This window comes from Anolis carolinensis, unplaced genomic scaffold (genome assembly GCF_035594765.1).
Source record: "Anolis carolinensis isolate JA03-04 unplaced genomic scaffold, rAnoCar3.1.pri scaffold_7, whole genome shotgun sequence".
In the NCBI taxonomy this organism is placed as follows: Eukaryota; Metazoa; Chordata; class Lepidosauria; order Squamata; family Dactyloidae; genus Anolis; species Anolis carolinensis.
Genome location: NW_026943818.1, coordinates 32,619,032 through 32,641,894, shown reverse-complemented (window position 1 = coordinate 32,641,894; position 22,863 = coordinate 32,619,032). Strand labels below are relative to the sequence as shown.

At 45.0% G+C, this 22,863-nt stretch overlaps 1 protein-coding gene across 2 annotated transcripts; it reads right to left on the bottom strand.

Annotated features, from left to right (window-relative positions):
* Window positions 1-5,064: 5,064 nt before the first annotated feature.
* shc2 (SHC adaptor protein 2) lies at window positions 5,065-20,485 on the bottom strand. Of its 2 annotated transcripts, XM_003229921.4 has the most exons (13): window positions 19,803-20,485; window positions 18,036-18,106; window positions 17,806-17,866; window positions 16,466-16,585; window positions 14,743-14,796; window positions 13,279-13,330; window positions 12,645-12,771; window positions 12,300-12,474; window positions 11,340-11,406; window positions 10,939-11,103; window positions 9,259-9,566; window positions 8,273-8,408; window positions 5,065-5,711 (listed from the first exon to the last, which is right to left on the bottom strand). In XM_003229921.4, exons 1-12 carry the CDS (start codon window positions 20,295-20,297, stop codon window positions 8,280-8,282), a joined length of 1,824 nt encoding a protein of 607 aa, XP_003229969.1. In that variant the 5' UTR covers window positions 20,298-20,485; the 3' UTR covers window positions 5,065-5,711; window positions 8,273-8,279. The 2 variants fall into 2 exon arrangements, with proteins under 2 accessions (XP_003229969.1, XP_062815710.1); XM_062959640.1 differs by lacking the exon at window positions 14,743-14,796 and having other exon boundaries at window positions 19,803-20,483.
* Between the last annotated feature and the right edge of the window lie 2,378 nt (window positions 20,486-22,863).

Here is a 22,863-nt window from a genome sequence, read left to right as displayed (position 1 = left end):
CGTCTGAGCGTGATGCGCTTCCAAGTGTCGCGTCTTGCCGGTGGATGTGTAGGTGATAGACATGTCCAAAAAATTGTTTTGAATTGTATATCGGAATTATTTCGGATTGTTCTCGCTTTTTGATACGCATTCCGGGCTGTGGCGCAGCTGGCTAGTAACCAGCTGCTATAAATCACTACTGACCGAAAGGTCATGAGTTTGAAGCCCGGGTCGGGTTAAGCCTCCGACCATTAATAGCCCCGGCTTGCTGTTGACCTATGCAGCCCCAAAAGACAGTTGCACCTGTCAATTAGGGAAATTTAGGGATGCTTTATGCGGGAGGCTAATTTACAACACCATAAAACTGCCAGCAAAACACGAGGAAAGGAATGAGGAAGTACAGCCACTACTGGACGGTGAAGCAACAGCTCCCCCTGTGGCCGGAATCGTGAAGCTGGAAAAATGTTAAAAATGCCTCTGAGTCTGTCTAATGTACATTGTTTGTCTGTTGGCATTTTTCATCAATCGGACATGCCTAGTAGGTGATGCCTATGTGATCGTCGAGCCCTATTCTTGACCCTATTCTTGATCAGTTTTCTCTTGGTGCGTCTCTCCTTCTCCCGTCGAATTCCACAGCACTCATGGTCACAGCTGACTTCCAGTTCGAGCACTCAAGAGCCAGAGCTTCCTAGTTCTGGTTTCCAGATGGAAGGCGGTCCCGATCAGGGGTCGGCTTGATGCGCCTTCCTCTTGGCACATTTCTCCTTCTGTTCGTGCTTCTTCGAATTCCACAGCACTCATGGTCACAGCTGACTTCCAGTTCGAGCACTCGAATTCCACAGCACTCATGGTCACAGCTGACTTCCAGTTCGAGCACTCGAATTCCACAGCACTCATGGTCACAGCTGACTTCCAGTTCGAGCACTCAAGCATCAGAGCTTCCTAGTTCCGGTTTCCAGACGGAAGGCGGTCCCGATCGGGTTGGCTTGATGCATCTTCCTTTTGACACATCTCTCCTTTTCTCCCTCTGTTTGTTCCTTGTTGAATTCCACAACACTCATGGTCACAGCTGACTTCCAGTTCGAGCACTCAAGCATCAGAGCTTCCTAGTTCCGGTTTCCAGACGGAAGGCGGTCCCGATCGGGTTGGCTTGATGCATCTTCCTTTTGACACATCTCTCCTTTTCTCCCTCTGTTTGTTCCTTGTTGAATTCCACAACACTCATGGTCACAGCTGACTTCCAGTTCGAGCACTCAAGAGCCAGAGCTTCCTAGTTCTAGTTTCGAGACGGAATGCGGTTCCGATCGGGGTCGACTTGATTTGCCTTCCTCTTGGCACATCTCTCCTTTTCGCCCTCTGTTCGTGCCTTGTCGAATTCCACAGCACTCATGGTCACAGCTGACTTCCAGTTCGAGCACTCAAAAGCCAGAGCTTCCTAGTCTGCATAGACATAGCCTTGTGTCCGTGGGACGGAGAGATGGCCAGTCATCTCAGATCTGTATTTGTCGGAGAGCATAACGTAGTTTTCTCGGTGTTCGGCTGAAGGGTGCTTGAGACACGAGAGGCGAGGAAGGCATTCCTGGCGTGAGAAACTCGATGCGCCCGAACAAAGCGGAGGGCCCTTGAAGGCCAATGCGGATGGCTCTCTTGGAGAGCGTTAAGTGCTCTCCGGTTGTGTAGAGGCCCTCGAAAGATAGCACAACGTCCGTCAAGATAGCAGTGGTTGTGAATGAGGAAAGGAGCTGCGGCGGTTGGATTTTGCCAGCGTTTGGCGACCTCGACGGGACTCGTTCTGCTCCGTCTTTCTGCAGTTGGTGACCACGAAGGGACTTGCTCGCTTTGGAGACCCGTTTACGATGAGTTGAATGGGGGTTCCGAGTTGTTGTTGATACCACTAAGGGACTCCTTCTGCCTCCGTCTTTCCTTGTTGGCTTTGGAGACCAGTTTACAACAAGCTGAGAGTAAAACCGGGGGGCGGGGCAGCCGAGTTGTTGTTGTTGTTGTTGTCAACAAGGTGACTCAACGGGGTTGAATTTTGGGAGGAAGAGAGAGCAATGTATATAGAGTCCTAGGGACCTAGCGTTGGATTCCAGCTCCTGGAAGGCACAATCAAAGCCCTCCCGACAGATGGTCATCCAGCCAACCTGCTTTTGCCAGGCTGAAAGACACAATCAAAGCCCTCCCGACAGATGGCCATCCAACCCTATAGACATGGAGAGATAGAACTATAGAATCAAAGGCTCCTGGAGTTGGATGAGATCCTAATCCCATTCTATCACAGACACCATCAAAGCCCTCCCAACAGATGGCCATCCAGCCTCATAGGTTCATGGAGAGCTGGGGCTATAGAATACCTTCTTTTGTAAACAGCGTGGTAACCGGCAGAGCGGAGTCCCGGAAGCAAGCAAACAAAAGAGCCAGTGTTTGTCTACCCGACAAGAAGGTAAACAAAGGGCCCGGAACCAGACAGGTTCCTTTTCCGAGGAACGGCGTTCACATCGGTTGCTGGAAAATGGCCCCGGGGGGGGGGGGGCGTGCATCTACACAGTGGAGTTAACAGAGTTTGGTACCACTTTGACCGGTTCAAGGCTTAGATGCAACGAGTAGTTTCGAGTGGGTTCCAGTCAAACTGAATTTGGGTGTCACTGAATTTTTGTGGTCTAGACTTGGCCTGAGGCACCATACGGTTATCTGTTGGGAGGGATCGAATGGTGTCTTTCTGCCTGGCGGAAAAGGGTCAGACTGGATGGCCTTTGGGGGTCCCTTCTGACTCTCAGAGACTTTGGTCCTACAGCTGTATTTCTCCATAAGCCTGTCATTGTCTATGGGGCCGGATGGCCATCTGTCGGGAGGGATCGAATGGTGTCTTCATTAACAACAGAAAGGGGTTGGACTGGATGACCTTTATTGGGGTTAGCTCCCAACTCTAGGACTCCTTGATCCTCTATCCTTACAAACCTGATATCTATGAGGTTGGATGGCCCTCTGTCGGGAGGGATCGGATGGTGCCTTCCTGCCTTTTCCTTCCCTTTTTTTCCCTCCGTCTGAGATAATTGCCTGAACCTCTGGGGCCGAGGCTTAGGCAGCCGTGCTTCGGCTAAGCCTCCGGCCAATTACCCAGATCTCTTTCCAGCCGCGGCCTTTTCGGCGAATTCCAGCATCGGGATTTTCTCGCCCATCGCTTCATTTAGTTTCCGACTGAAAATAAAAGATATATATATATATATATATATATATATATATATGGCATGTTCGATTGATGAAAAAAATGTTTCAATTCTCGTTTCTAAAGTAGGGGGTGCTGGCGCTTCGATATAGAAAGTATTTCCGATTTTTTCACCCCCCAAAAAAAATCGCTGTGAGACAATGTCTCAGAATGCGTATCAAAAAGCGAGAATAATCCGAAATAATTCCGATATACGATTCAAAACGATTTTTTTGACATGTCTAATATATATATATATATATATATATATATATATATCTTGCCCTGCAGCATATTTAGAAATGCCACAGCATTCCCAGTGATAGCCTTGCTGCCTAGGATGCTACGATGATGACGACGCCATCTGATCCCTCCCGACAGATGGCCATCCAACCTCAGGTTTGTGGAGACGTAAGGGTATAGGATCAAAGACTCCTAGAGTTGGGAGCTAATAATAATAATGTACCACAAGAACAACATACAAATAATAAATTGGCTAAATATGATAATCATCATAATAAACTAACAATACAAATAATGCATGACAATAATAATAATGTACGACAATGACAACAAAATACAAATGATAAATTAGCTAAATATAATAATAATCATCATAATAAACTACAAATACAAATAATACATGACAGTAATAATAATGTACCACAACAACAACAAAATACAAATAATAAATTAGCTAAATATAATAATAATCATCATAATAAACTACAAATACAAATAATAAATTACAATAATAATAATAATAATAATAATAATGTACCACGACAACAAAATACAAATAATAAATTAGCTAAATATAATACTAATCATAATAAACTACAAATAGAAATAAATAATAATAATAATAATAATAATAATAATAATTTACCACCACCACAACAACATAAAATAATAAATTAGTTAAATATAATAATAATAATAATAATAATAATAATCTACAATAAAAATAATAAATTACAATTACTATTATTATTATTATTATTATTTACCACAACGACAGCAACATACAAATATAAATATAAATAAAAATAAACGACAGCAACATACAAATATAAATATAAATATAAATAAATAAATATAATACTAATCATAATAAACTACCACAACGACAGCAACATACAAATATAAATATAAATAAAAATAAACGACAGCAACATACAAATATAAATATAAATAAATAAATATAATACTAATCATAATAAACTACAAATAGAAATAAATAATAATAATAATAAATTACAATTATTATAATAAATTACAATTATTATAATAAATTACAATTACAATTACTATTATTATTATTATTATTATTTACCACAACGACAGCAACATACAAATAATAAATTAGCTAAATATAATAATAATCATAATAAACTACAAATGCAAATAATACATGACAATAATAATCATAATAATGTACCACAACGACAGCAAAATACAAATAATAAATTAGCTAAACATAATAATAATCATAGGTAAGGTAAAGGTGTTCCCCTGACGTTAAGTCCAGTCGTGACTTAATAATAATAATAATAATAATAAACTACAAACACAAATAATACATAACAATAATAATAACAACATACAAATAATAAATTAGTTAAATATAATAATATAATAAACTACAAATACAAATAATACATTACAATAATAAAAATAAAAATAATAATAATAATAATAATAATAATAATAATAATAATAATTATTATTATTATTATTATTATTATTACCTACCTCAGATTCCTTGGAATTCAAGTTTCCATGCTCAGCATTACCTTTCTTTGGGGTTAATACGTTTTTATATATATAAAAAAAATAAGATATAAAACACACAAAGAAAGGGACTCAGGACGCCATCGAACATTTCCGTATTTAATTAGAAACATATCCCAAACAGCAATGCTTCGCGGTCATTGGCTGTTCTTTTTGGGGAAATTGGGTTATATTATAATAGTGTGGGTCATATTATATTATGCGATTCCATAGCATTGAGCCAGGGTCGTTAAAGCGGCGTCGAACTGCATTAATTCGACAGTGTAGACGCTCTCGATAAGTGCGACATTCCTGGGAAACGCTCCTTGCGCCGCAGCGACCCCTTGTGGCGATCTTGGGAAGAGCAGAGACGGTGCCGGCGGGGTCGCGTGTGCCCTTGTTTTCGTTCCGAGCAACAACTTGCACACGTACACACACACAAAAAGGGTGGGCGGGATGTCACAAGCGTGACGGCGAGCTTCCCCGCTTCGCCGACTTTCTCGTTCGAGCGAAACTGGCTCCGCTAATGGACCGGCCGCGGAGCTTTACAACGAGGAACAAAAGGGAATATATATCCCCGCTATGTCTCTCCCGCCCGGCGTTTTCATTCCGAAATCCTTGAAATTGGTTTGGAAACGTCCCGCTAATAAACCCTCGGGAATTCTCTCCATCTCGCTCTCTTTTGTCCGGAAAAAGGCAAGCGATCGATCCATACCTAGACGACTGGCCCAGCGTTGTTTTCGGTGCCAGAGTCCTAACAACAGGGAAGAGATTGCAGTTACTAACAACAAGGAAGAGATTGTAGTTAGATTCTTAGGACAAAGTAGGCAAAGTGGGGCTCATCACCCCGCAAAGTATAAGTCCATATTTTAGAGTTTCAAGGTACATGAAAGAAACAGGAGTCAAAACATAAGCATCGACCCATAACCAAGAACACAGGAACCACGGACATGAGTATGAAACTTTCCCAAAGACTTAGACCTGAACTCGAGCGTGAAACAAGACCGCTGTGGCAAGGAAACACACCTGAGGCAACAAAGTGTGCCATTTTCTTCATAGTGTAATTCCAGCCTCTTTCTCTTGCACTCTTTTCCCCTCTTTCTTCTTGAAGCAAAATATACAGTACCAGGATTAGCACGCAGGCAAAGGCATGCAGGCTGAAGCACTCAGGATGAGGCATGTAGGCAAAGGCATGCAGGCTGAGGCATGTAGGAAAAGTCACTCAGGCTGAGGCATGCAGGCAAAGGCACTTTGAGGCACACAAGTAAAGGCACATAGGTTGAGGCACTCAGGCTGAGGCATGTAGGCAAAGGCACGCAGGCTGAGGCACGTAGGAAAAATCACTCAGGCTGAGGCATGCAGGCAAAGGCACTCAAGTTGAGGCATGCAGGCAAGGACATGCAGGCAGAGGCACTCAGGTTGAGGCACTCAGGCTGAGTCACGCAGACTGAAGTACTCAGGCTGAGGCATGTAGGCAAAGGCACGCAGGCAAAGGCACTCAAGTTGAGGCATTTAGGCAAAGGCACTCAGGCTGAGGCACGTAGGAAAAGTCACTCAGGCTGAGGCATGCAGGCAAAGGCACTCAAGTTGAGGCACTCAGGCTGAGGCATGCAGGCTGAGGCATGCAGACAAAGTCACTCAGGCTGAGGCACTCAGGCAAAGGCACTCAAGTTGAGGCATGTAGGAAAAGTCACTCAGGCAAAGGCACACAGGCTGAGGCACTCAGGTTGAGGCATTTAGGCAAAGGCACTCAGGCTGAGGCACGTAGGAAAAGTCACTCAGGCTGAGGCATGCAGGCAAAGGCACTCAAGTTGAGGCACTCAGGCTGAGGCATGCAGGCTGAGGCATGCAGACAAAGTCACTCAGGCTGAGGCACTCAGGCAAAGGCACTCAAGTTGAGGCATGTAGGAAAAGTCACTCAGGCAAAGGCACACAGGCTGAGGCACTCAGGTTGAGGCATGTAGGTAAAGGCACTCAGGTTGAGGCATTCAGGTTGAGGCACGTAGGAAAAGGCACTCGAGTTGAGGCACTCAGGTTGAGGCATGTAGGTAAAGGCACTCAGGTTGAGGCATTCAGGTTGAGGCACGTAGGAAAAGGCACTCGAGTTGAGGCACTCAGGTTGAGGCATGTAGGTAAAGGCACTCAGGTTGAGGCATTCAGGTTGAGGCACGTAGGAAAAGGCACTCGAGTTGAGGCACTCAGGTTGAGGCATGTAGGTAAAGGCACTCAGGTTGAGGCATTCAGGTTGAGGCACGTAGGAAAAGGCACTCGAGTTGAGGCACTCAGGTTGAGGCATGTAGGTAAAGACACTCAGGTTGAGGCACGCAGGCAAAGACATGCAGGCAAAGGCACTCAGGTTGAGGCACTCAGGTTGAGGCACGTAGGAAAAGTCACTCAGGCTGAGGCACGCAGGCAAAGGCACTCAAGTTGAGGCATGCAGGCAAGGACATGCAGGCAGAGGCACTCAGGTTGAGGCACTCAGGCTGAGTCATGCAGACTGAAGCACTCAGGCTGAGGCATGTAGGCAAAGGCACGCAGGCAAAGGCACTCAAGTTGAGGCATTTAGGCAAAGGCATGTAGTCTGAGGCACGTAGGAAAAGTCACGCAGGCTGAGGCATGCAGGCAAAGGCACTCAAGTTGAGGCACTCAGGCTGAGGCATGTAGGCAAAGGCACGCAGGCAAAGGCACTCAAGCTGGGGCACTCAGGCAAAGGCATGCAGGCTGAGGCATGTAGGAAAAGTCACTCAGGCAAAGGCACGCAGGCTGAGGCACACAAGCAAAGGCACTCAAGTGGAGGCATGCAGGTAAAGACATGCAGGCTGAGGCATGCAGACAAAAGCACTCAGGTTGAGGCACTGAGCCACAAAGTACAATGGCTGCTCCAATCTGCTGGAAGCCCCATACTCGCTGTTTAGGCTGAGGCCCTGCTGCACCCGGGTGGACTGCAGCCTCTGGAGTGGACTCCTCCCAGAAGGTTACATAGAGCTGCTCCGGCTAGGAATCCAGTCCAGGTTTTGTCTCTCTCTGCCTTGCTTTCAGAACTGGTTTTGGGGGCAAAGAAGGAGGGAGGGGACGAGGCAAAATAATGCGGCGAGGTGCGAAAAATAAAAACATGGGACGGGAGAAAAGAACAGGCACACTTCCAATTTTCTATTAATAATAATTGGAAAAAGAACTAATGACGGAGGCGTGATGAAGGGCCAGGCATAAGGAGCTCGGCAACTCAAAATCAATAAATAAGCCAAGTCGGTGCAGAGGCTGGGTGGCCATCTGTCGGGGGTGCTTTGATTGTGTCTGAGATGAGCAAATACCCACCAGGCCGTCATGGCTTCCATCTCACCACCTGGCGCAGGTGCAGCTCGCTCTCGGCCGCCACGATGGGCTGCTCGTTCTGCAGGTGGTAGTTGATCAGGTGACTGATGCTTTCAAACAAGGCGTCCTTTGTCCTCACCTGGAAGGAGACGGGGACAACGCGGTCCCAAAGTACCTCATTAACACAATGCAAGAGCTACCTTTGCTCTTGTTTTATATATATATATATATATATATATGGCATGTCCGATCAATGAAAAAAATGTTTCAATGCTCGTTTCTAAAGTAGGGGGCGCTGACGCTTCGATATAGAAAGTATTTCCGGTTTTTTCACCCAAAAATTTCGGATATTTCCCAAAATTCGTAATGATTCGAAATGTTTCGAAAATGGCGGACGCGCATGCGCAATCGCTACACACCGGGCTTGTATGGCAATCTTCCATGTGGACGCAGAGGACGTTAGCCCCCACCTTTGCGTCCATCGTGGAAGCTTCAAGGTAGGTTACAGAAACAAATTTTTTTAAAAAAATATTTTAAAAAAATTTTGGGGGGGAAAAATTAACGGAACCTTAAGAGACAATTAGAGAATGGGCCAACAATGGTTCGAATTACATTGCTGGTTGCGCTGTGAGACAATGTCTCGGAATGCGTATCAAAAAGCGAGAACAATCCGAAATAATTCCGATATACAATTCAAAACGATTTTTTGGACATGTCTAATATATATATATATATATATATATATGCACCAAAACAAACGGCAACTCAAACAACCCAATAATAATAATAATAATAATAATAATAATAAATTACGATCTGCTAACTGCAAAAGGCCACCCTTCGACAACACATTATTATTATTATTATTATTATTATTATTATTATTATTATTATTATTATTATTTGTGTACCCAATGTAGTTGTGTAATCTCTGTGTCTGTCCAACTTCATTCTCTGTAATGCTTTGACAAAGTATTTATGACACCTACTACTCCTTCGGGGTCCACCAGGAGCAAGTGCTTGGGCTGCCCGCCATGCATCCCGGTCAGGACGTATTGCCCTGGGTTGGTGATGCTGTCCCGCACCAAGAAGTCCCCGTCGGCCCGCAGCCGCTTCTCGGCGTCCTTCCGGCTCATCTTGCCGTGGTACCAGGGCTCTTGCTTCAGCTGCTCCTCCGTCGGGGCGATGGGGGCCTTCCGGGTTGGAGGGCTGGGCCACTGGTCTTCCACCGGCGGGCCGCCGCCCAGGCCACACGCTGACATGGACGCGTGGAGCTTCAAGGCATCTTCGAAAGGCCCTACGAGAAACCGTTGGTTGGAGGTGGACAATATTTACTCCATATTTACCATCTCTCTACTTTTACATTCCTAGTAGGATTGATCTCAAAATTTACCAAGGCCACCCAAAGAAGTCAGTGGCCCCACACAGAGAAACAACTATAATCTTCTATGCGTGGGACGTCGTCTTGTTCGCTGCCCTTGAAATGGAATGAGGAAGTACTACCATCAAGGGCTCGGTTGTCACAAGTCTATATGTCTATATTTGTGTGTACTAGGCATGTCCGATCAATGAAAAAAAACGTTTCAATTCTCGTTTCTAAAGTAGGGGGCGCTGGCGCTTCGATATAGAAAGTATTTCCGATTTTTTTCACCCAAAAATTTCGGATATTTCTGAAAATTCGTAATGATTCTAAATGTTTCTAAGCAAATGCTACACGCCGGGCTTGTATGGCAGTCTTCCATGTGGACGCAGAGGACGTTAGCCCTCACCTTTGCGTCCACCGTGGAAGCTTCTGATTGGCCGGGGAGCGGCAGCCATGTTAGGCTGCACTAAGCTCCCATTCAAGGTAGGTTGAAGAAACAAAAAAAAATTAAAATATTTTAAAAAATATATTAAAAAATCTTTTTGGGGAAAAAAAATTAACGAAACATTAAGAGACAATTAGAGAATGGGCCAACAATGGTTCGAATTACATTGCTGGTTGCGCTGTGAGACAATGTCTCGGAATGCGTATCAAAAAGCGAGAACAATCCGAAATAATTCCGATATACAATTCAAAACGATTTTTTGGACATGTCTAATGTCTATATGTGTGTGTACGGATTTTTGCTCCCATCGGTTCGTGTTCCGGACCTCGAGACATTTAATGACAGCGATCCCGTCGCTCGAGACCGAGAGAACTTGCAAAACGCTCTAATCCGTGATGATTTTGATTTATGCCAATTGGAAGGGACTGGCGGGGAAAGTTAATTGCATTGGTATGAAACAAACAAAACGAGAGCGAGAGGGATTTTAGCGGGGGGAAACTAATAATAATTTGACAAGTGACGATCCGAAAACACAGCAACGAGTGCCGAAAAAATCTGCCTCCTCCCCGGGGAGGCTCGGTGCCCACGAGACCCGGATTCGAAATCTGAGTAGCCACCGAAGCGCTCCTGGGCTCGCTTGGATTTGGCAGCATGTCTCATATGCGTGTGCGGCGGTGTTGCCAGCGGTTATATAAAAGCGCACCCTGATCCTCGTTTTGGCAGTGGGAAGGTGATATTAATAAAATCATTATTCAGCCTGGCGAGGTGGGAGGGTGGCGCTGGGTGCAGATGCGACGGAGGCCAAAATTAGAAACAAGAGGCCTACTCCTCCTCCCCACCAGAGAGAAAAGTCCCTCTTACTCATATCAAAGAGGTCCTTGGGGGGGCTCTCGGCAAGCGGACGGGCCCCGCCGGGATCCGCCTCCCAGTTGTCCAAGTTCTGGGTGTTGACGTACATGTGGTCTTCGTAGTCTTGGGAGCCCAGGGGCTTCCCGTCCGCCTCAACGTAGCCGTCGGAGCTCAGCCCTGGAAAATCGGAAAAAATTCTCAGGTTTCAAAAGTAACCATAAGCTTTCCAAATATTTCTTCTTGTTATCAGAAAATCGCCTTTTTTCATCTAATAATAAGAACTATATATTTATAATACTTTGTTACAGATCTGAACTGGGTCTTAGCCCCAGCCCAGCCCCAAACATTCCTGGTAGGATTAATCTCATCATTTACCGAGGCCACCCAAAGACGACAATGGCGCCGATGCTTACCGTGAGGGTCGGCATCCCAGTTCAGGTTGGCATGGCTGCTCAGATCTCTCCGGGCGGGCGAGCCGACCTTGGGAGAAGAAAGTTTGGAGAGGTCAAGCTTAAATGTTGGACATCGACGTTATCAACTGAATGCTGTTCGATGCAACTTTCCTGGGTTTGACGGCATCAAGTGGTGTCAAAAGCAAGCGGAGATGGGGAAGAGCGGGAAGTGCGAGAAGAGCGGTAAGAGTGAGACAAACAGGAAGAGTGGGTAGAGTGGGACGAGGAGGGAAGAGCGGGAAATGTGGGGAGAATGGGAAGAGCAGGAAGTGCAGGACAAGCGGGTAGAGTGGGACGAGCAGTAAAAACAGGAAAAGCAAGACGAGCAGGAAGAGTGGGAAGTGTGGGAAGAATGGGAAGAGCAGGAAGAGCAAGACGAGCAGGAAGAGCAGGTAGAACGGGACGGGCGGGACAAGCAGAACAAGCAGGAAGAGTAAGACGAGCAGGAAGAGCAGGATGAGTGGGACAAGCGGGTAGAGTGGGATGAGCGGGAAGTGTGGGAAGAACGGGAAGATTGGGAAGAGTGAGATGAGCAGGACGAGCGGGAAGAGCGGGACGAGCGAGATGAGCAGGAAGAGCAGGATGAGCGGGTAGAGAGGGAAGAGTGGGAAGAGCGGGTAGAATGCGTAGAACAGGAAGAGCGGGAAGAACGGGTAGAGTGGGAAGTGCGGGACAAGCGGGACAAGGGGGTAGTGCGGGAAGAGCGGGTAGAGCAGGACGAGCGGGAAGAACGGGTAGAGCAGGAAGAGTGGGAAGTGCGGGACGAGCTGGAAGAGCGGGAAGAGCGGGATGAGTGGGACGAGCAGGAAGAGCGGGACCAGCGGGTAGAGAGGGAAGAGCAGGTAGAATGGGTAGAACAGGAAGAGCAGGAAGAATAGGTAGAGCGGGAAGAGCAAGAAGAGCAGGCAGAGCGGGAGTCACCTGGCTGAAGTGGCTGGAGTAGGAGAAGGGCACGTTGCCCAGTGAGGCGCTGTGGTGGAGGCGGGAGTCCACCAGTCCTCCCAGCGGCGGCTCTTTGCCTGGGATGCTGTTGTAGTAGTCGTGCTCCGAGGCCTCCTCCTCTTCGCCCCATCCGGCCTCGTCCGTCCCCGTGGACCTGGATAGAAAGACGGAGGAGGAAAGTTATATTCCTCTGACTTTTCCTTGAATTGCTTTGCCTACAACTAGAAACAGGCTGGGACTAGGACTTTCCTAATCCTACTAGGAATGTTTGGGGCTGGGCTGGGGCCAGGTAAGACTTATTTATCTACTCACGTCAGGACCTACCTCTCTTGCGGGGTGACGGTTTTGGGGGGGCTGTGAAGGTACTGCTTGAAGCGGAGCTCGAAGGCCTGCCCGACGGTGCTGATGACGCTCTGCGCGAGTCCGTTGCAACACTCCAGGATGTGGCACGCTAAGCCAGGAGGAAGGAAGAGCGAGTTGCGTAAAGGATCGCGGAAGCATAGACCTGGAAGAGAAATCCCTCAAAAGGCCACCTAGTCCAACCCCACTTCCGCCGGGCAGGAATGCACCATCTGATCTCTCCCGACAGATGGCCATCCGATCTCTCCCGACAGATGGCCATCCGATCTCTCCCGACAGATGGCCATCCAGCCTTTTGCTTCTGGAGCATGGCCAGACAGCCCGGAAAATTACCACAACTCAATGATTCCGGCCATGAAAGCTTTTGACTATGATTGCAATGCTCGTCTTGGATCGATGCTGCCGGGAATCACATTGGCCTTTTTAGCCGCTGCATCACGCCGTCGACTCGCGGCCTATCTCTCCTCGGTCCCTTTCATACGGACCACGACTTCCCTCGATGTCGGCACTAGACTCCTATGAGTGCAGGCTCGAACGGCACCCACGAATAGTGGTAATTATTTATTTATTAATTTTTTAAAAAGTGGTAATAATTAACCTCGCTGGTTAATGGGATCCTTGGCGACATAGGCCACATAGTCGGTTGTGTCCTGGAACGAAAGAAATAATATACAATCAATAAAGTGGAGTATAAATAAAATTAATAACAATAACAATAATAACATTAATAATAATAATAATAATAGAATTAATATACTAATAATACATTATTAAAAATAAAATTAATAATAATAATAAAAACTAATAATAATAACAATAATAAATCTAATAATAATAACAACAATAATAAATCTTATAATAATAACAATAATAAAATTAATAATAATAATATACAAACAAGAAAACAGCAGATGATGATAATAATAATATGCAATCAAGAAAGCAGAAATATTATTAAAAGATAATAATAATATGCAATCAAGAAAGCAGAAGTATTATTAAAATTAAAATTATTATTAATAATAATAATACAAACAAGAAAACAGCAGATAATAATAATATGCAATCAAGAAAGCAGAAGTATAATTTAAATTAAAATTATTATTATTATTATTATTAATAATAATAATATACAAACAAGGAAACAGCAGATAATAATAATATACAATCAAGAAAGCAGAAGTATAATTAAAATTAAAATTATTATTATTAATAATAATAATATTAATAATATACAAACAAGAAAACAGCAGATGGTAATAATAATATACAATCAAGAAAGCAGAGGTATAATTAAAATTAATAATAATAATAATAATAATAATAATAATAATAATAATAATAATAATAATTGAACAAGAAAACAGCAGATAATAATAATAAAATACAATCAAGAAAGCAGAAGTATTAACATTAAAATTATTATTAATAATAATATACAAAAAAGAAAACAGCAGATGATAATAATAATAATAATAGTAGTAATATATAATCAAGGAAGCAGAAGTATAATTAAAATTAAAATTAATAATAATAATATACAAAAAAGAAAACAGCAGATGATAATAATAATAATAGTAGTAATATATAATCAAGGAAGCAGAAGTATAATTAAAATTAATAATAATAATATACAAAAAAGAAAACAGCAGATGATAATAATAATAATAGTAGTAATATATAATCAAGGAAGCAGAAGTATAATTAAAATTAAAATTAATAATAATAATATACAAAAAAGAAAACAGCAGATGATAATAATAATAATAATAGTAGTAATATATAATCAAGGAAGCAGAAGTATAATTAAAATTAATAATAATAATATACAAAAAAGAAAACAGCAGATAATAATAATAATAATAATAATAATAATATACAATCAAGAAAGCGGAAGTATAATTAAAATTGGAATTAAACGCCGGCAACCGGGAGATATATAGGGCGAGAAGGAAGGGCTGAAAAAAAGGACGGAATGGGGCAATGGATATGAATGAAGGGCTCGAAAGCAGAAGGCGAGTAGGTAAATAGGTACTGCAGGGGGAGGTATTTTAAGGCTTACCGTATCGCCCCCCGAAGCGAAGGAAATGGATTGCATATGATGGTTCGCGATGATCTAGGATGGAAACAGACAAGGAGAGACGGGAGGATGGAGAGATGGGAGATTATGGAGGAGGAGGAAGAGGAGGAGGAGGAGGAGGAGGAGGAGGAACGTTCTCGCCACCACCACTCGGCCGCCGGATCGATCGGAACGGTACTGATCCGGGTTGTAACCGGGTGTTGTTGGGACTTCTTCTCTCTTTGAACCCGTTAATAAACTCTTGTCACAACCGCTGGCTCTTTCCCACAACTTTTAAAAGAATTTTTGTAGCATCAGCTGGCTCTTTCCTGCGACCCTTTAATGAACTCGTAGTAAAATCTGGCTCTTTCCCACAACCCTTATATAAACCCTTGTAGTAACAGCTGGCTCTTTCTCGCAACCCTTGTAGTATCAGCTGGCTCTTTCCTGCTACCCTTTAATGAACTCGTAGTAAAATCTGGCTCTTTCCCACAACCCTTATATAAACCCTTGTAGTAACAGCTGGCTCTTTCTCGCAACCCTTGTAGTATCAGCTGGCTCTTTCCTGCTACCCTTTAATGAACTCGTAGTAAAATCTGGCTCTTTCCCACAACCCTTATATAAACCCTTGTAGTAACAGCTGGCTCTTTCTCGCAACCCTTGTAGTATCAGCTGGCTCGTTCCCACTACCCTTTAATGAACCCTTGTAGTAACCACTGGCTCTTTCCTACGACCCTTTAATGAACTCTTATAGCATCAGTTGGCTCTTTCTCACAACCCTTGTAGTATCAGCTGGCTCTTTCCTGCTACCTTTTAATGAACCTTTGTAGTAACAGCTGGCTCTTTCCTGCTACCCTTTAATGAACTCTTGTAGTATCAGTTGGCTCTTTCTCGCAACCCTTGTAGTAACAGCTGGCTCTTTCCTACGACCCTTTAATGAACTCTTGTAGTAACAGCTGGCTCTTTCCTGCTACCTTTTAATGAACTCTTGTAGTATCAGTTGGCTCTTTCTCGCAACCCTTGTAGTAACAGCTGGCTCTTTCCTACGACCCTTTAATGAACTCTTGTAGTAACAGCTGGCTCTTTCCTGCTACCCTTTAATGAACTCTTGTAGTATCAGTTGGCTCTTTCTCGCAACCCTTGTAGTAACAGCTGGCTCTTTCCTACGACCCTTTAATGAACTCTTGTAGTAACAGCTGGCTCTTTCCTGCTACCCTTTAATGAACTCTTGTAGTATCAGTTGGCTCTTTCTCGCAACCCTTGTAGTAACAGCTGGCTCTTTCCTACGACCCTTTAATGAACTCTTGTAGTAACAGCTGGCTCTTTCCTGCTACCCTTTAACGAACTCTTGTAGTATCAGTTGGCTCTTTCTCGCAACCCTTGTAGTATCAGCTGGCTTTTTCCTTCGACCCTTTAATGAACTCTTGTAGTAACAGCTGGCTCTTTCCTGCTACCCTTTAATGAACTCTTGTAGTATCAGTTGGCTCTTTCTGGCAACCCTTGTAGTATCAGCTGGCTCTTTCCTACGACCTTTTAATGAACCCTTGTAGTAACAGCTGGCTCTTTCCCACTACCCTTTGATGAACTCTTGTAGTAACAGCTGGCTCTTTCCTGGTACCTTTTAATGAACTCTTGCGGTCACCGCTGGCTCTTTCCCGCAACCCTTCAGTGACTTTTTGGGGTAATAGCTGGCTCTTTTGATCCAGTTCCAGTTCCAGGGACATACCTGTCGGGTCGTCGGGATCATGAGGTTCAGCCCGTCGATGGAGATGTTGACGACGATACTGAGTCCAGCGAAGTGGAGGTTGCTCTTGCCAAGGATGGAGAAGAGAGCTTTGTTGGGGGCCTAGGGAGAAAGGGGCAAGGAGAGCGCCAAAACCATCCCGAAATAAACAACTCGGTAATGTAATATTCAGATCCGAGTTCAACGCCCTTTTGTTTCAGGTGGATAATAATACCCGGTGTGCCGATCGGTGTATATTTAGCCTCTTCCTTTGTTCCGAGCGGAGTCATAATTGCCGAGTTCTGCGCCGACTGATTATACGAGTCTAATCATTCAATAGACGTCCCATTGAAACACACAACTACTTTTCGAGAAAATGAAGCATTGCGTCTCGTTAATTACCGGTTCGCGCCCACTCCTCGTTAGGAGGCATTGTTGCGCTCTTAACCACTCGCCAAGTACGGTATTAACTTTTAGCCTGATTTTTTTTTTATTTTTTGGGAAATACGGATCTCAATAGAAATCGGAGAAATGAGAAAATTCGGACTCGTCAGACTGCAACTCCCAGCGTGGGAAACGGCCAGAGGGATATGCATTTTATACACATAATAAAAGTTAAAATATAGGCTTTCATACAGGGACCATTTCATCCTAGATTTCATGTATTTCCTCCACCACAGACACCCCAGTTATAGAAACATAGAACATGTCCCAGAGTCCTGTCAAAGTCCTCCACAAACACCACCCAAGTGAAGGCTTTCATACAAGGACAATTTCATTCTAGATTTCATGTATTTCCTCCACCACAGGCACCCCAGTTATAGAAAGCGCCGTGAACATGTCCCAGAGTCCTGCCAATGTCCTCCACAAACACCACCTAAGTGAAGGCTTTCATACGGGGACCATTTCATCCTAGATTTCATGTATTTCCTCCACCACAGACACCTCAATTTCATGTATTTCATCCTCGATTTCATGTATTTCCTCCACCACAGACACCCCAGTTATAGAAAGTGCTGTGAACATGTCCACAAGCCCTGTCAATGTCCTCCACAAACGCCACCTAAGTGAAGGCTTTCGTATGGAGACCATTTCATCCTAGATTTCTTGTATTTCCTCCACCACAGACACCCCAGTTATAGAAAGCGCCGTGAACATGTCCATGAGCCCTGTCAATGTCCTCCACAAACACCACCTAAGTGAAGGCTTTCATACAAGGACAATTTCATCCTAGATTTCATGTACTTCCTCCACCACAGACACCCCAGTTATAGAGAGTGCTGTGTTCAAATAACTTGGACAACGACAGGTAGAAATAAACCACGTTTCCCAAGGACACCCACCTTTTTCTTCCAGGTCCCTTTCACCCCCGGGACGGCCTCGTAGAGTCGGTTGATGGCTTCCCTGCAGCGAAAGATCGGAGTTTTACGGCCGGGAACGAGTTTACGAGCGCTAACGGCAGACCTCATAGAGGTCGAGAGTGTGTGACTCGCCCCAAAGTCTCCCTGGGAAAACTACAATTCCCCAATTCAAGAGCGCCGAAATAAATTCAGGAAATAAAGCGGTCAATTACCTGGTTACCTGCGTTCGTGTGGTGAAATCCAGCGACCGCATGGAGCGGAGAATCTCGATGCACCCCATGTACTGGATCAGAAATCGGGAAAAAAGATGGGAATTGTAGTAAAAAAATTTTTGGGAAAGTTGTCTAACGTATGAGGAAAAAAATCCTCAGGAACATTGTCTAAGGGTCGGGAAATGTACGAAGCAGAATTTTCACCGTTCAGGATGCATTCAGCGCAAAATTGTTTCGCGCAGAAAACATCCCGTGACACGGTGGACACGATACGCCGATAAGCTATATAATGTCAACGTGGTGCCGGATCCTGACTATCCCCCCCTAGTGTTTCCACCCCGTGACACAGTGGACACGACAAGCCAGTCATCTATATATGTAACATTGGCCGTAATGTCAACATGGTGCTGGATAGTGACTATCCCCCCCTAGTGTTTCCACCCCGTGACACCGTGGACACAATAAGCCGATACGTGATATACGTAACGTCGGCCGTGATGTCGACCCGGTGCCGGATCCTGACTACCCCCCCCCTAGTGTTTCCACCCCGTGACACAGTGAACACGAGAAGCCAATCATCTATGTATGTAACGTCGGCCGTAATGTTGACTCGGTGCCGGATCCTGATTATCCTCCCCTAGCATTTCTACACGATAAGCCAATAAGCTAAATACGTAACATCGGTCGTAATGTTGACGTGGTACCAGATCCTGATTATCCTCCCTAGTGTTTCTATTCCGTGACACGGATAAGCTATATATGTAACGTTGCCGTAATGTTGACTCGGTGCCGGATCCTGATTATCCTCCCCTAGCATTTCTACACGATAAGCCGATAAGCTAAATACGTAACATTGGCCATAACGTTGACGTGGTGCCGGATCCTGACTATCCTCACCTAGTGTTTCTACCCCGTGACACAGTGGACACGACAAGCCAGTCATCTATATATGTAACGTCGGCCGTGATGTTGACCTGGTGCCGGATCTTGATTATCCTCCCCTAGCATTTCTACACGATAAGCCGATGAGCTAAATACGTAACATTGGTCATAACGTTGACGTGGTGCCGGATCCTGACTATCCTCACCTAGTGTTTCCACCCCGTGACACAGTGAACACGAGAAGCCAATCATCTATGTATGTAACGTCGGCCGTAATGTTGACTCGGTTCCGGATCCTGATTATCCTCCCCTAGCATTTCTACACGATAAGCCAATAAGCTAAATACGTAACATCGGTCGTAATGTTGACGTGGTACCGGATCCTGATTATCCTCCCTAGTGTTTCTATTCCATGACACGGATAAGCTATATATGTAACGTTGCCGTAATGTTGACTCGGTGCCGGATCCTGATTATCCTCCCCTAGCATTTGTACACGATAAGCCAATAAGCTAAATACGTAACATCGGCCGTAATGTCAACGTGGTGCCGGATCCTGACTATCCCCCTAGTGTTTCTATTCTGTGACACGGTGGACACAACAAGCCAATCATCTATATATGTAACGTTGCCGTAATGTTGACTCGGTGCCGGATCCTGATTATCCTCCCCTAGCATTTCTACACGATAAGCCAATAAGCTAAATACGTAACATCGGTCGTAATGTTGACGTGGTACCAGATTCTGATTATCCTCCCTAGTGTTTCTATTCCGTGACACGGATAAGCTATATATGTAACGTTGCCGCAATGTCGACGTGGTGCCGGATCCTGACTATTCCCCTCCCTGGTGTTTCCACCCCATGAAATGGAAGTCACCACTTACCCGAACCACATACGAGACGCCCGGACTGAGGACCCTCTCGTCCGGGTGGAGCCACCCTTGCACCGGCTTGCTGATGAAGCTCCCCTTGCGGCTCCACTCGTCGCCGCCCGGCTTGTGGCCCTCGGCCCGTGGCGCCTTCCTCCCGCCGCCGGAGCCTCCCCGGAGACGGCTCATCACGGGGAGGCTGCAGGGCGTGGCGCAAACCGGCTCGCAGGCGCTGAGCACCGCGGCCAGGCCGGACCCCGACCCGCTCTTCCCGGAAGCCGAGAGCTCCTTGTTGGCGCTGGAAGGGCTGCGGCTGAGGAAGCCCGAGGGCCCGGCGAACTTCCACTGGGGCATCTTGGGGATCAGGGTGCAGAAGGTGGTCCCGGTTTCCGGCTCGTCGCCCGGGGGAATGGGGGGCGGGGGCACCGGGTCGTTGCTGCTCATGGCTGCCGTCTCCGAGGGTGTCGTGGCGTCGTTCCAAAAACGGTCGTACTTGGGCACTGCGAGCATGCCCGGCCCCGTCTGGCTAAGTGGTTTTAGAGTGCCCCAGCGTCTCCCACTCCGGCGGCTCGCCTATCATCGCAGAGTATGCCGACAACGGTCCCCGGGGGGAAAGATCGGTCCAGTGACGTCACGACCCCGGTGGCCTCTCCGCCAGCCAACTGCGGCAGGAGTCAAGATGCACCAACACACAGACACAGAGCGGGGAGGCTTCCACGTTGAGCATCTCCACCTCCTTCCCAGAAACAGATGACTCAAGCCAGATCCGTTGTGTAGTAAATCGCATTTCGATTCGGGAGAATATTCGGTCCCGAGCCGACGAAAATTTCTCCCGTTCGGGCCGTTTTGTGCAAAAAATTCACACAGAATGTCCACATATAGAGACTATGATGGAATACATATTTATTTATTCTCAAGCTGGGTAAGATAGTAGTAAAAACTTCTCTCGTTCGGGCCGTTTTGTGCACAAAATTCACACAGAATGTCCGCATATAGAGACTATGATGGAATACATATTTATTTATTCTCAAGCTGGGTAAGATAGTAGTAAAAACTTCTCTCATTCGGGCCGTTTTGTGCACAAAATTCACACAGAATGTCCGCATATAGAGACTATGATGGAATACATATTTATTTATTCTCAAGCTGGGTAAGATAGTAGTAAAAACTTCTCTCGTTCGGGCCGTTTTGTGCACAAAATTCACACAGAATGTCCACATATAGAGACTATGATGGAATACATATTTATTTATTCTCAAGCTGGGTAAGATAGTAGTAAAAACTTCTCTCGTTCGGGCCGTTTTGTGCACAAAATTCACACAGAATGTCCGCATATAGAGACTATGATGGAATACATATTTATTTATTTTCGAACTGAGTAAGAAATAATACGATAGTATTAATAATTTTTAGTAGTAGTCATAGTAGTAAAAACATCTCTCGTTCGGGCCGTTTTGTGCACAAAATTCACACAGAATGTCCGCATATAGAGACTATGACGGAATACGTATTTATTTATTCTCAAGCTGGGTAAGATAGTAGTAATAGTTTTTAGTAGTAGTAATAGTAGTAAAAACTTTTCTCGTTCGGGCCGTTTTGTGCACAAAATTCACACAAAATGTCCGCATATAGAGACTATGATGGAATATGTATTTATTTATTCTTGAAATAATAGGATAGTAGTAATAATATTTAGTAGTAGTAATTAGACATGTCCAAAAAATCGTTTTGAATCGTATATCGGAATTATTTCGGATTGTTCTCGCTTTTTGATAAGCATTCCGAGACATTGTTTCACAGCTGCAAAGGTGGGGGCTAACGTCCTCTGCGTCCACATGGAAGATTGCCATACAAGCCCGGTGTGTAGCGATTGCGCATGCGCATCCGCCATTTTAGAAACATTCAGAATCATTACGAATTTTCGGAAATATCCGAATTTTTGGGGTGAAAAAAATCGGAAATACTTTCTATATCGAAGCGCCAGCGCCCCCTAATTTAGAAACGAGAATTGAAACATTTTTTTTCATCGATCGGACATGCCTAATGTCCGCACATTCTTAGAGAACACAATTGCAAATTCACGTCCGAGAGAAGGTCAAGTTCCCCCTCCGTTGGAGTCTTTTCAACCCGCAATGACGGCCATCTTCCAGGAGGGCTTTGGTTGTGGATTCCCGCCTGGCAGAAAGGTCAGATCGGACGGCCGTTCAAGTTCATTATTCGTTGTAGTAAATTCCCTCAGAGTAGCCAAAGCGTCAGCCTTATGACTCAGTGACCGGACGCCTTTGTTCCAGAGCTGGATTTTCCCCCTCCTATTAAGAGCCGTTGTAAATCCCTCTTAAGCTCCCGGCTTTGAAAAGCCGAGCCCGGCTTCCACTTAGGTTGTCGAGAGGCCGTAATGAGTCCAACGGCAAGTCGGGAGGCTTTTTCACATCATTAAAAGGAGATCTCAGCGGCGAGTTGAAGGAACTTCATTATTTCTTTTGCTTCCTGCTCTTGGATTACGACACTAGAACATCCAACGACAACGTTCACGCGGTCCTGGCCTTTTGCGTATACCTGTCCAATTTGAGAGTTTAGGACTGGGTTGTTGCGAGTTTTCTGGGAGGTACGGCCATGTCTCTCCTGACGTTCTGCCCACTAGGCATTTCCGATCGATGAAAATAATGTTTCAAATCTCGTTTCTAAAGTAGGGGGCGCTGGCGCTTCGATATAGAAAGTATTCCCGAATTTTTCACCCAAAAATTTCAGATATTTCCGAAAATTCGTAATGATACGAAATGTTTCTAAAATGGCGGACGCGCATGCGCAATCGCTACACACCAGGCTTGTATGACAATCTTCCATGTGGATGCAGAGGACGTTATCCCCCACCTTTGCGTCCATCGTGGAAGCTTCTGATTGGCCGGGGAGCGGCAGCCATGTTTAATATATTAAAATATATTTTAAAAAAAATTGGGGTGGGTGGGTGGGAAATTAACGAAACATTAAGAGACAATTAGAGAATGGGCCAACAATGGTTCGAATTACATTGCTGGTTGCGCTGTGAGACAATGTCTCGGAATGCGTCTCAAAAAGC